At 40.1% G+C, this 13,786-nt stretch overlaps 1 protein-coding gene across 1 annotated transcript in view; it reads left to right on the forward strand.

Moving 5' to 3' along the window:
• Positions 1 to 13,786, forward strand: part of fgf22 (fibroblast growth factor 22) — a 31,852-nt gene that overhangs the window by 13,050 nt on the left and 5,016 nt on the right. The window contains exon 2 of the mRNA XM_077534335.1: positions 12,262 to 12,365. Coding sequence (XP_077390461.1) covers positions 12,262 to 12,365 — 104 coding nt within the window. The remainder of the gene's footprint in view (positions 1 to 12,261; positions 12,366 to 13,786) is intronic.

The raw sequence follows: 13,786 nt of genomic DNA on the forward strand, positions 1-13,786 counted from the left end.
TCTGTTACAGCTACAACCTCAGAAGACTATGTCCCACCATTCCGTGTCAGACCAGTGACACAGAACAAAGATGGAAAAGTGCAGGCAAAAAAAAAAAAAAAGACCTGCTGACATACAGTAAATTGACTGTAATTGACTCCGGGAGAAGATTGCAAGAGAATCCGATGAACACCAGGCTCAGAAAGCGTAAACAAGCCCCTTTGTTTTTTGTCTGATTACCTTCCCGCGTCCCAAGTCTGGGCTGCCAACGAAAAGCAGCCACAGACGCAGCAGCGGCACGCCAGCTTTCTGCAATTTAGCGGCACGGGGGAGGGGAGGGAGGGGAGGGGAGGGGGGGGGGGGGTGAGGTTGACCTCAGACTAATGTGGATTCCACCATGCTGGCTACTATTCCCAGGGCAGCAAAGTGCAGGAAACTGCAGAAGCCGCGTGAGTCACAAAGCTGGCAGATCTGCTCGTAACTATCTGTCAAGCCTTTGATAGGCGGCCGCTGGCTTGTTGTGGATGTGATGCATGATTTGGAGGCACTTTGCGCTGCCCGTCCCCCCCTCCCTGATTAAAGAAAAGGCCTCTTTAGTCGGGAAGATTGGTACCACACAGGCAAACTCTGTTGGCCTTCGTTAACCTTTTTCACCCCCGCTATCCATCATTGCTGCCCGCTTCTACCTCAGGTTGTCCTCTAGTTTTACCCCCCCAAATGGCTTGTAAATTTGGAGTTTGATCATCAGAAGGGCTTCCCGGAGGTTCCTTTAAGCACTGATTGATGTGCCGTTAAGTACAATCACATCTTGTGGGGGGGTTGTGTTCAACAGGATGGACAGGACGTGTGCACTCATTACCGCTTGATGAGGGGGTAAATAGCAGCACAGCCATTCAACCTTTAAATCAAGGGACATTTCAGTTTTTAGTAAGTCCCGCGAGGGCTACACTGAATTTACGATGCAATAATCTAATCATTAAATTGCATTGTTTCATGTTCATTAATAAAGCCAAACGTATCATATTAAATACAAGACATTTTGGGCCCTCTATGTATGTATACAGTGTTCCCTCGTTTTCCGCTGGGGTTAGGTTCCAAAAAATACCCGCAATAAATGAAATCCGCGAAGTAGTTAGCTTTATGTTTTATAACTCTTATAAATGTTTTAAGGCTCTAAAATCCCCGACCGCACAATTTATACACTTTTCTCATTGAGGCATTTACATGTTCTCACATTTCTCTCTTGTTCAAACATTGACAATGTTCAAACCTTCATAAATTTTATAAAATGGGTATATTACTGTAAAAAAATATGCAAAATTGCACTTAAAAAAAAATCCGCGATACAGCGAGACCGCGAAAAGTGAACCGCGTTATAGCGAGGGAAGACTGTATGTGAGTATAATTTTTTTCCCCCCATTAAAACCCTGATATATATGATCTGACACATGCATTGCACAGATAATCCATTAGAGGGCAGTATCACCCAGCTGATGGCTTTTGCAAGATCGCCCCAATTAAGAAAGAAGAGACACCTATACTTATTAATAGTGGGAAATGTTCTTTCTGATTTTTGGAAATACTAATATAATTGCTATGTCTGTTGATTATTATTATTATATTTTTGATAATTATAAATGCTCAAATTTAAAGCATTGTGACCGGATGTATCAAATATGATACAAATCAAAAGTCATATGTGGAAGTTGATTTAAAAAAAAAAAAAAAAAAGTTTGTTCAAAAGGACCAATAAATACTCTATTTACAAAGAATCTGAATTTTTCTCTCATATATTTCATGGTTCATACTTTATAGTTTATAGGGTTAATCTTAGGTCGAGCATTTTGATGTGCATTTAAAAATTAACCACAATTTACGGGTTCATTCATATCAATGGTCCCAAGTGTGAACCACCCCCCCCCTCCATTTCTCCTAATTGTACCCTTTGGAATTATTATTAGTATTTTTTTTAATTAAGCACCTGAAGTCAGTTTCACTTTGTTTTGGATCTTTTTATGTTTTTTTTTTTTTGTTAAACCTGATCTTTTTATGTAGCTACCCGTTCACATTGCAAAAACAAATGTGATTTCTCATGTGAGCGCAATACGTCCATGATGTGACACATATGTGCAGAGAGCACTATGCCGAGTGACACCCCAAAAAACAAAAAAAAACAAAAAATATGACGACGCTGTTCTCATTTCATGGAGACATCTATAAAAGATGATGTCACGTCATCGCCGCGTGTAATAAATCGTCTGAGTGGCTGAATTACTATTATCGCCACAAATGTGTACTTTATGCTTCACTGCTGGCAAAAAAATGTATGTGCAAAAACGTTCGCGCTTGTTGCTATACTGTTGGTACACCTTTCAAATTAGGGTATATTCTCATTCATGCAGGTCATATCAAATTAAGGGATTGAATGAATCATAACTGGACTGCTGTGATTGTTTTCGACTACCTTTTACAACTGAATGGAATATTAATTAGGGAGTTTTAATTAGGGAGACTTGTTGATTGATATTTGGCCCACAGGCCATAGGTTACCCACCCCTGCTCTCAATGTTCCCTCCGTTATTTCAGTGCCAACACGCACACACACACACACACACACACAGGCAGCTTCAATTCCAGCCCACTCAGACTCTCCAGATGTGGATTGCGGAGTACTGGGTCACTCTGTCTGACTGGGGGTAAATCAGACGCAATAATCTGTCCTGCAAGGGGAATAGCAAAAAAAAGGGGGGGTAATTGGTCACATTTGACCCACGGCCCTGTGGACTGTGGGAACGCAGGCCTTATCTGCAGCGGTAATTGGCTAATGAAACACTTCCGCAGCTCCTCCACGAGATTGTCATCCACCGGTTGGGATAGGGTGTGTGTGCGTGTGGCCAATGCGTATGTGTGTGTGTGCGACATGCTAAAGGAAATGACAGGATACGGAACTCCCTGTGGCCATCCCCACCATTTCTATCAACAACATCAGTTTCATAATGATATATGGACAGCACACGTGTGGGTGCCATTTAGGTCCGGATCGCGGATTGGCAATGAAATTCCAATCAGAGTGATGACATATGGTAGGGATGTTTGCGCACTGAACAACGATTCTCAATACAGATGTCAGAACATTGGCGGAATTGTGTTTTGTTTTGTTTTTCTTGATCCATCCGTTTTTTTTCTGGGTGTTAATTCAAAATTGTATTTTTTTCTATATTTTCATATTTACTAAAAATACAGGAACCCAGAAAAGCATGTGCATTGTAGTAAAAATCTAATCGACCGTTTTATTTATTTATTTTTTAATTCTCTTGGTCACACACTTGCCTTGAGGTTCGTCATGTTTCCATAACCGGAATAATGTATTAATTATTTTATTTATTTATTTATGAATGATTGGGGCATTTTATTATGAAGAACAATTATTTATGTTTTTTTTAATTTTTTTTTAATTCTGTTTTCATATTACGGTGAAGGGCTGGCAGGATTCACACTTTATTGTCAGAATTTTGACCTTAAAGTAAGAATTCTGACATTACTCTCAGAATTCCGACTTTTTGACTTCAATTCACAATTCATAGCTCTACGTCACAAAGTCAGAATTCTGACTTTAAAGTCAGAATTCTAAGATTAAAGTGAGAATTCTGAGAATAAAGTGTGAATCCTGCACACCTGGTTGTCCTCTCTTCACTAGCCATAATCCTCTTCCGTATTACAAATATTGATTTCAGATTTTTTTTTTGGCCTCTCTGGAGGTCAAAAAAGTGACATTCAACTTGTTTTTACAGTAGATGTTCCCTTGTTTTCCATACCCACATCTATCAGAAGACAAAAAAAAAAAAAAAAAAAAAAAAAAAAGAAGTTCGGGCAGAGGGTTGTGTGTATGTGCGTGTGTGTCGGGGGGCTACTATAAAGGGAAAAAAAAGGCTAAAGTTACAGTGGTGAGACAATGTCTCTGAGGTCCCATCAAGTGAGCCATTCATGGATGCGGGCCGAGCAGTGTGTGAAGCCGGGCAGGCCCTCCGATGGAGTGGGGCCCAGGGTGGCCTTGTCTTTTTGTCCCGAGCTGACCCCTGCTCTCCTGCGTGGCCTCTGCGCCCCTCACCTGGCCTGTCCCAGCACTCTGGTAACAGGATACCTGTAATTTGCTCTAATGGCCTTTGAAAGAACCTGGCCGGGGCTTAATCCCCGGAGTCTTTCTCCCGAGTAGTCCCCGTTTGAAAAAGGGTGGGGGTCGAGGGGGCGGGGTCACACGGGGAGTCCTGAAAGAGGAGGACGGGGGCCTGTGGATTGTATGTGTGGGAGAATGTCACCTCTTTCGGACGGCGCTTACGGCCGACAAGGGGACGGACGGGAGTCGCCTTTCAGCAGATCCCCAGCATGTGTCGCGTTCACAGGCTCCAAAGAGCTGGGAGAAGGTTGGCGCTTCACAATCTCAATGTTGAGAGGAAGAAAGATAGTATAGCTAATTACATACATTTTGATACGAATCTGCCATTTTTCTTTTCATTTCCCCAAGCCCTCATCACTAAGCAAACCAATTGTTTTTGTTTTTAGCGGCAACCTCCCCGCACCACACACCGTCTATCCTCGAGGGTAAAGACGACATTGTATAAAGTCACGGCTGAAGAACCGCACACAATGTGTACAGTGCGAGTTCCTTCGTGACAACATGTTTGCATCTGCGAACGCTCAAGTGCGCAAGAAGAAAAGAGGTGCACAAATATTCCTGCTTCTCGTTTCCTCTCCAAATTTGATTTGATTAAAGCAAACATGAGCATATAGCTGATGGACCGCTAACTGTCCAGGATTTTCGAGTCGAGTTACTTGTAGACAGTTTGAAGCAGGGGTGGGGAACCTTCGAGCAATTCTAAAACCAAAATCTCAGCAAGTTTTTGGGGCGGTGCTTTCCTGTCTCATGCAAATGAGCCACTCAAACAACCAGGTGTGTCGACCCAAGTATGGGGTTTTGTGGCCAACACAACTGAGGATGAATCTTGAACAGAATGTAGGGAGGGACCAATTATCAGTCGGGCCGATTATCGTTGCCGATATTTGGCAAAATTATATTTGGCTTTTTTACAAATCTTAAGGCCAATAAAGCTGGTATCTTACCGAGCGGTGAATGCTTGCGAACGGAGCAAAATTTAGGGTTTTCATCAGGATTTGTTAGATGTTCAAGGACAGTTTTACCTTGTCGTAAAGACATTTCAAACATATCCAGACTTTTTTTTTTAATTTATTTTTTTTACTGTCTGCAAAAGATCTTTTGAAACCTTTTACGAACTCTGGCGAAAAACCAAAATTACCTACGTTTGCATGCATTTGTCACTCACATGGAAATTTTCATTTATGGATTTAGTAAAATTTCCACTTTATTAAAAAAAAAAAAATGATGTGACATCGGTAACTCCCTACACTAAAAAAAATAAAAATAAAAAAAACATTAATAATAATATTAAGAATTTATGTTGAAATTTTGGAAAGGTTTATTTACAGTAGAAAACTATCTAGGGAACTATCTACGTACTTGCTTAGTTTTTAATTTAGCTCAACACATGTTGGTGACCCTGAAAGCTCCCTGCAATTTTTGTTAGTATTTTTAAATAAAGCGGGCATTTTTTTTATTATTTTGATGCTAATATTTTCTCTCTTACTGCAAATGAATATCAGCTTGAAATATCAATTATCGGTCTCCTTCAATACTAATAACCGGCATCGGCTTTGAAAAAAAAAAAACCATATTGGTCTTATCACTAATATCATGTAGTCATGTAAACAGCAGACAGATTACCGAATGGCTAATTTTGTGGTTGTTTTTGTTTATTGGTGTCAGTGCGGTTTTTGGTAGCGATTTGAATTACAAACATGAGTCTTCTGTACAGCATGCATTTTGACCCACTGACATGTTCGTCTAGTCTTGTCAATGAAATCTTGCCTTTCTCATCACGCTCAAACTAAAGAAGCAACGGTTAATGTGAACAAACGAGCATGCGCAGGCAGCGTCGGTTTCAGGTTCTCGGGGCAGAAGTAAGCAAGCACGCTCTCTTTACGGCTTGTCTCACAACTGTTGCTAGGGAATTAATAAATCATATTGAGTCAATAGGTTGTGAAGCACGTTTCAGAGGCCCGCTGCAGACGGTCACGGAGGGAGGGAAGGAAGGAAGCAGAGAGGATGGTTTTCCTGAAGAGAAAGAGGAAGGAGTGAAGGGAAAGAACGACATGAGGGCGCAGGCTGGCAGATGGGAGACAGGAAAAGGACAGGTACAGTATGAAGAAAGGGAGGGACGTCTAGACTAGCAGCTGTTGTGTAACAAAGAGTCGGTTACACACACTTGTTGTATTATACATGATCTCAAAGGTAGCCCAGTTGTGGAACCGTTTATATTCACAGCAGATGTCAGAGTTTGTGGAGTTATCGATCTGATGATGATGTGATCAATTGGGAAAATTAAAACATTACCTCTGATTGCTGATTTTGCACAAAAAATATCATCGGGTCCCGATCAAGCTGATCAGATTGGTGTAAAGTCCAGTCACAATCAACAATCCTTCACAAATCAATTACTGGTCTTCTAATTATTCAAAACCAGGGCTGGACTGGCCATCTGGCATACAGGGCAGATGCCTGATGGGCCGGTGTCTTATGGAGCCGATGTGGTGCTATTCAATTATTATTTTCCTCCATTTTATCCCAAAAGACCAGCCCACAATTTAGAGGGAGCAGCGAATTAATCAATTTCTAATATACAGAGCAAACCGAACCAATCAACATCTGGGGTTTTTCCTGGCTCAAATTTAGGCAGAGGTAGTATCACCCTAACTATGATCGGTGACTACCGATACCAGGTATCGTATCGGCGCCGATTATTTTATTATTTTAAGGTATCGGTTAAGGTATCGGCGGTGACCGATACCATTATGGGCTGCCCTCCTGCAACCATTTTACGATCAGGGACTATAACTTTTACGAATACAAAGTCGCCATTAATTTTTACCATTTTTTAACTACAATCATTAAAAAAAAAAATCAATTGGTACATATGAAATGTAAATATAGTTCAGTGTTGTTGTAAAACACTTATTGTATATACTGTGTTTTTATGACTATGGCGATGGCTGGAGGGCGCCACCTTTGCCTCACAACCAGGAAATTGGTTGTGAAGTTGCAACACTGCAACTGCAGTTGAAATGCATTCCTGCCGAGCTCAATCAACACAGCACTCCTGCTGTGTTGAGCGATATCAGTGGCTCAGGCTGGAGGTGGCCGCCTCTGAATTTTGTAAACAGGAAAAACCCTGACCTGAAATCAGTGGTGGAGCTACATGGTAGCCATGGGTGGTCAGGAATCGATTGAGCTGGGCTGACGGGCATAAATATACCAAATACCATTTTGCTGTCTGATCCAAGATTGGGACCCAACGACTTCTCGTTAGAGCAAAGTCCTCGCAACACATGAGAGCCCAATCAATGGTTAATGTGCGAGTTCCCGTCCCGCGCCACCTGTGCAGGCCTCCACTACGGCCGCCGCCTGTTCCCATGGTAATCTCTCAAGGTGTTTAAAGCCTTTGTGTGCGCCGATCCACACAGGCGGCCCGCTTCGCCCACTACCAGAACCTCGGAGGGTGGGGGGGGGGGTCACGGCTGATCAAAGGTGCTGGTCACAGCCATTAGGCCTGGCGGCCCAGACCCCGACATGAAAAGCTGCTATTTTGTAAAGGAGGGCAGAAGGGAAAGCAGGGGGGAGGGAGAAAAAAACCAACAGGGCCCTCTTGGTTTAAAAAGCAAGCAAACTGTGAAATAATTGAAAAGGTGTGTCAATCAAGCACAGGCGCACAGCGGGAACGACGAGATTCCCAGGCTCGGCTCCTGGTCGAGCACTGAGCCATAGAGGGCTGCTCAAGGGGGCAACCCGAGAAATTAAAGAGGGACAAAAAGGGGACAAAAAGAAAAGCAGGAGGAAAAAATGTGTGTGACTATTTTCTGCCATTCTTCCACACTTTGTGGGCTCTATTCAAAACTTAGCTTAATAAGATCTTGTCGTTACCTCTCAGGTGAGTAACAAAGACCCCCTCCCCCCCAACCTCCCTACCCACCACCCCATCTTAAAAGCAGCACCTACACTGTGTACTCCCCCACCCCCCTCAGCATGAGCGGGACAAAAGGGAAGGAACCCCATGAGAGTTTCACTCGCTTTCCTTTCTGCCCCCCCCCCCCGTTCCAAGGTCAGAAAAGGCTTGAATGATCTGACGATGGGCTAACGTCCAAAAAATGGGGGATGGAAGGAAAAGAAAGAGTATTAAATTTGATTAAAAAAAAAAAAAAAAAGACTTCAAAATCCCCATAGAAGGGAAAATAAATGGCGAGTCCACAGTTGACTGGGCATGTATAGCGCGGGATTTGCTTGTAATGGCAGCTTGAGCGTATTGACAGTCGCAGCCAAAACATGTCAAAGGTTAAGAGATCTCCCCAATTGCAAGTGGGAAGCCAAAAGCACCTTTTTTCATGAGCTCAATGGGGCCATCGCTTGATACTTACATAGCAGAACACACTGAAGAAGGGCCCTTCACTCGCCAATGCCACTAAAGAGCAAACAGCTAATTGGACTCCAGTGTTTCTTCTTTTGATATCATTTAAAAGACTTGCATTTGGGCCGTTAGCTTGTGGACTCTTGGGAAGAAAAATGCCATAAGCCATAAACCGCAACCTCAAGGACACTTCTCTCTTACTTACACACTTCAATAAACATGTTTTTAGAGTTATAATTACCCTCATACCACACTTCAAAAAAAGGATTAGTGGAAGAATAGGCTCCATAGAGACGTAAAATGAACATAATAGCCCAATTTAGATTGCATTTATCTGCTGGCTGTCCAGAAAAATTACTACTATGAAAAAATAAAATAAAATAAACGTATGAAATTTTTTTGAGGTTCATGGTATGCAAATATTAACAAATTAAAATACAACTCACCATTACATTGACTGTAGAGAGCCGGTTTAAACTATATATATATATATATATATATATATATATATATATATATATATATATATATATATATATATATATATATATATATATATATATATATATATATACTGTATATCATAGGTGTCAGGCGATTAAAATTTTTAATCATAATTAATCACATAACTTCAATAGTTAACACAATTTCAAATTTTATCTGTTCTAAATGTACAATACAATGTACATTTTTTTCTGTTCTAATACTCTTGATAACATAAAATTGGGGAAAAATGTTAAACTCGTAGAAATCTTTTTTTTCTGCATCTTTTAGTCATTGACAGTAATTTCATAATAATTCATAAAATTGAGTTAAAATTAAAAAGATGTACTGTACTATAAAAAACAAGTGTGACATTGATTTGTGTTGAGGTCATTTTTCTGCCACTAGATGGCATAATTGCATTTGTAAGACATTGGTGACAGCGCAGTACGTTTTTCTTATTATGACTTCACTCTCCACAAATATACATTATTAAATTTATTACTGCTAAATGCTGATGTGGATGTATCTGTTGCGTTGCCAAAATAAATAAATAATTAATAAATAAAATATAAAGAGATATAAGAATATCAATCAATAATTAATTCAATAAAGTCAATAATTATAAATAGGGAAACCACACTTGAAAGCTTGGAATGATACTTCACTGAGATTTTGAGTCACGTGTTGAAGCCGTTTAACGTAAAGGATGAAACATGAATTATGACAAATATGCTCGCAACACTCCTGCTGTGTGTGGGACGTCCAAGCAGCAATTACTGCTGGCAGCACTTTCAGGCACCAGCGGTTTTCATTGGCCTGGACTAATCCCCCATAAATCCTTGCAGCGCTTCAATCGCCAGCCGGGCCTCAGCTAATTGCTTACGAGTCCCTCGCACGCTCCAGGTGCCACCAGAGCACACACGGTGTTTGTAAACACAGCTCGTAAAGAAAAAAAAAAGGGGGAAAGAAAAGAGGAGTGTAAAGTGAGAGGATCAGAGGCAGCGGAGGAATGATGGGGGTGCAGCTGGACGTCTACCTGGACGGACTAATGGGGCATTCCCTGGTCTCATATGCAGCTGGAGCTGGTAGAGACCAAAGACACTCAACAGGAACTTCACGTGTTTGTTTACTTTGTCTTTTTTTGCTTTGGACTCTTTGTACTCGGTGGTGTCTGCGGGATGATCTCACCCGGCAGACATGACACGCTGAAATCGTCAACATTCATCGTGATGGAAGAAGCAGATTCTTTTCTTGTAATATTATTTTGTCCGCCTAACTTTATTTCCAGATTTAATGGTAGTAAAATACAGACTTTTCACTCATAATAAGAAGAACATTATAACGATTTTATTTCCTAACAAACTATTCTTGTAAAATGACCACTTTTTCCTTTGTAATATGGTGATTTATTCTAGTAATGAAAACTTTTTCTCTTAATAGTCTGTCCACCACAACAGACTGCCAAATATGATGAAATAATCAGTTTTTAGATGTAGTGACGTAGGATGTGTTACATTATAAAAGTTTATTTTTGTACACTGTGTTCCAAGTGAACTGCAAACAATTGTAGGTTTGGGGTTCACATCTAAACAGCAGCTCCAAGAGGCTATTCTGACATCCCGCAAAGAAATTCATGCAGAAAAGAAAGTAAAAAAAAATAAAAAATACAACTTGACCTGTTAAGATTTTTTTTTAATTTATTTTTTTAAATGGAAATATAAACATCTTTTGAGTACTACTAATTTAACTTATAGTTTTCAACATCCTAAAATGTTATGAAACTCTGCTGCATGTAATAATTTGGTATGAGTTTTTTCTCGTAAATTTGCTACTTTATGTCATAAATCTGCAAGTTCATTTCGCGACAATTTGTGCATTTTTTTCTCACAAATGTGCCACTTTATAATGTCATAAATCTGCAAGTTTATTTCTTGTTAATGTGTGATTTCTTTTCTGGCAAATTTGCCACTTTATGTCATAAATCTGCAAGTTCATTTCTCGTCAATTTGTGCATTTTTTCTCACAAATTTGCCACTTTATAAAGTCATAAATCTGCAATTTTATTTCTTGTAAATGTGTGGATTTTTTTCTCGCAAATTTGCCACTGTATAATGTCATAAATCTGCAAGTTTATTTGTCGTAAATTTGTCGTTTTTTCCTCGCAAATTTCCCACTTTGTAATGTCATAAATCTGCAAGTTTAATTTCTCGTAAATTTGTGAGTTCTTCCTTGCAAATCTGCCACTTTAAAATCTCACAAATAGAATAAGAAAAACTATGATTTGCATTATAATTTAGAATATTTTGTAAGCTGCGTACCTGTAAACAGCCTTGCCATTGACTGGCGACAAGTCCAGGCTGTAGTCTGCCGTCAGCTGGGATAGGCTCCAGCTTCCCGTAATACTGAATGGGATAAGCGGTTGTGGGTATAAAGTACACAAAAATCACTTTGACAGACAGTTGATCCACATGCTGCTTCACCAAGTCTAACAACATTATATGATTACAAGGAACAACCTGTTCTGGTAAATTTACATTTCAGGTTATGGACATTTTTTATTGAGTTTTTGCTGGGTGAGTGCTGACTTTTATGACTCTTTCATTTCCAGGCAGCTTTTTTGGTGGCAATGGCCCATGCATTCTTTCTTGCTGATATTTAGCGCCAACTGCAATTTAAGTGACACAATTTCATCTTTTTATTGCTTCTATGAGCATCCCTGAGCTGCCACATCCGGGCGCTCTTGTGTGCAAATTAAGCTGAGGAAAAAGTCATCAAAAGAGACAAGTTTTCATTCAGTAATTAGCGCCTCAGCCTTTTTTTGCATGCAGACAAAAGCCAGATCAAGCGTGAGCCACATGGGACTCGTTTGCAAGCCGGTGCCCAGAGGAAACAATTAAGCCTGCAAACTTGCCAGCTTATTCTCGGCGTTAGCAGGAGCACTCGTGAAGCAGACGCATTTTTTTTTTTTTTTTTTTTGCGGCCGTCTGTAAACAACTGTGGGCATCGTCGGGATGCGGCGTCCCAGCTGTAGTCGCGAGGCTTTTTAACAACCCCCGCCCCAAACAACTCCACAAGAATCACCCCGGTTCCGCAATATGATCTGATTCAACATGTGTTGTATAAAAGCTTTGTGTCTGTGTGCTTTCTCTCTTGTATCGGCCACAGAGCATCTGGCATCGCATTGATTTGAGCGGCTTTTGATGAGGATCACGCACAAAAAAAAAAGAAGCTAACTGCGACTCTTGTTCTCGCTTTTATTTTCCAGGTCTGATGGAAATCCGATCTGTCAGTGTGGGAGTTGTTGCCATCAAGTCTGTCAGCACCGGGCTGTACTTAGCTATGTCCAAGAAAGGCACGCTATTCGGATCGGTGAGTTTACAACCTGCCAACCTTTGGAGGAGGTCAATCTCGGGGGACAGCCGAGATTTGTCTTAAGTTGGGTGATCGTGCATCCTAAAAATTTCCCATTTTCCCAAATGAAGACCAAAATTGATACTATATCAAACATCTTAAAACGTCCAAAGCCACAGTAAACAAAATTGCTATAAAACATGCATTGGAAAAAATAAAAATCTATGTGGGATGCAATACGTTATTCAGTACCATCAAAAATTTTGCATATTTTGTTTTTCACGAAAGGAAAAGGCGCAATTGACGCTACTGGCCATCTCATTTTTCTTGCAAAAAAAAAAAAAAAAAGAGGACAAGATTGTGGTCACATTGACAGAAAGACGTTCTTACATTTGATCAAAGTAGCCTTAAAACGACTTAAAAATGTTATTATCCAAAATAAGGGCCTTCAATCCTTACAAATAAAACTAAACCTTAAATCCCCCGTTCAAAGGTCTTCAAAAGGGCACAGAACTCAATAAACAACATGGCAAGTTGTCTTTGAAAAGCTTTTCTGAAGAATTTCACAAATGTGTAATTAGTCTGCACTCACTATAAAGAAAAGTTTGGATAATAAAAAAAAACGATCTATTTCGGGTGTGGTGTGATTTTTTTTTTTCTTTCACTTGACAAAGTAACCAGAGCAGAGGCTACTATTTTAGGAAATGCAGTATACTATAGAAATGTTGCATGCATTTTTTATGCAAGGGAAAAAGATGCATTTTGAGTGGGGTGTTTACCTTCTGTATTTTAGTAGACCAATACAGCTTTTCGCTAAATAATGCACCAGCTAAGCACAATAGTCCAGCTGATTGACTGATCATTTGATCAGTTATTGAAAGAGTGACTCGTCATGCTGAGTGAGAGCCGTTAGTGGTCACATTTAGCGAAGGACAAACCCTGAATTTGATCAAAGTAGCCTTAAAAAAGGTCTTACATTTTATGATCCAAAATGAAGGACATAAATCCTTAAATATGAAACTGAAGCCTTAAATCCGCCATTCAAAGGTCTTAAAAAGGTCACAGACTCAATAAAGAACAGTTTTGTTTGTTAAGCTTTTCTAAAGTAGTAGACAAATCTGTAATCAGCCCGAACTCACTGTTTTGCATAGGGAAAAAAAAAGGAAGCATTTTATTTGGGGCGTGTCCTTTTTATACTAAAGTGGACAGCGTCCATGATTTGACGAAATAAGATGTCACATTTTATTCTTCACGGGGGAAACAAGTAGTCATCTTTTTGATGATTACTTATTCAAGTTGTCCATGGTGGAGTGCATCTATTTAGGGTGCGGCATTAATTCATCAAAGTAGACCACGGAACTAATTTGTTTTTAGAAATTACAAAATGTTTTGATGCAGATAGCGACTTTAACGGTGAAATTCAACTTAAGTCGAAATTC

Source organism: Festucalex cinctus, chromosome 10, assembly GCF_051991245.1.
Source record: "Festucalex cinctus isolate MCC-2025b chromosome 10, RoL_Fcin_1.0, whole genome shotgun sequence".
In the NCBI taxonomy this organism is placed as follows: Eukaryota; Metazoa; Chordata; class Actinopteri; order Syngnathiformes; family Syngnathidae; genus Festucalex; species Festucalex cinctus.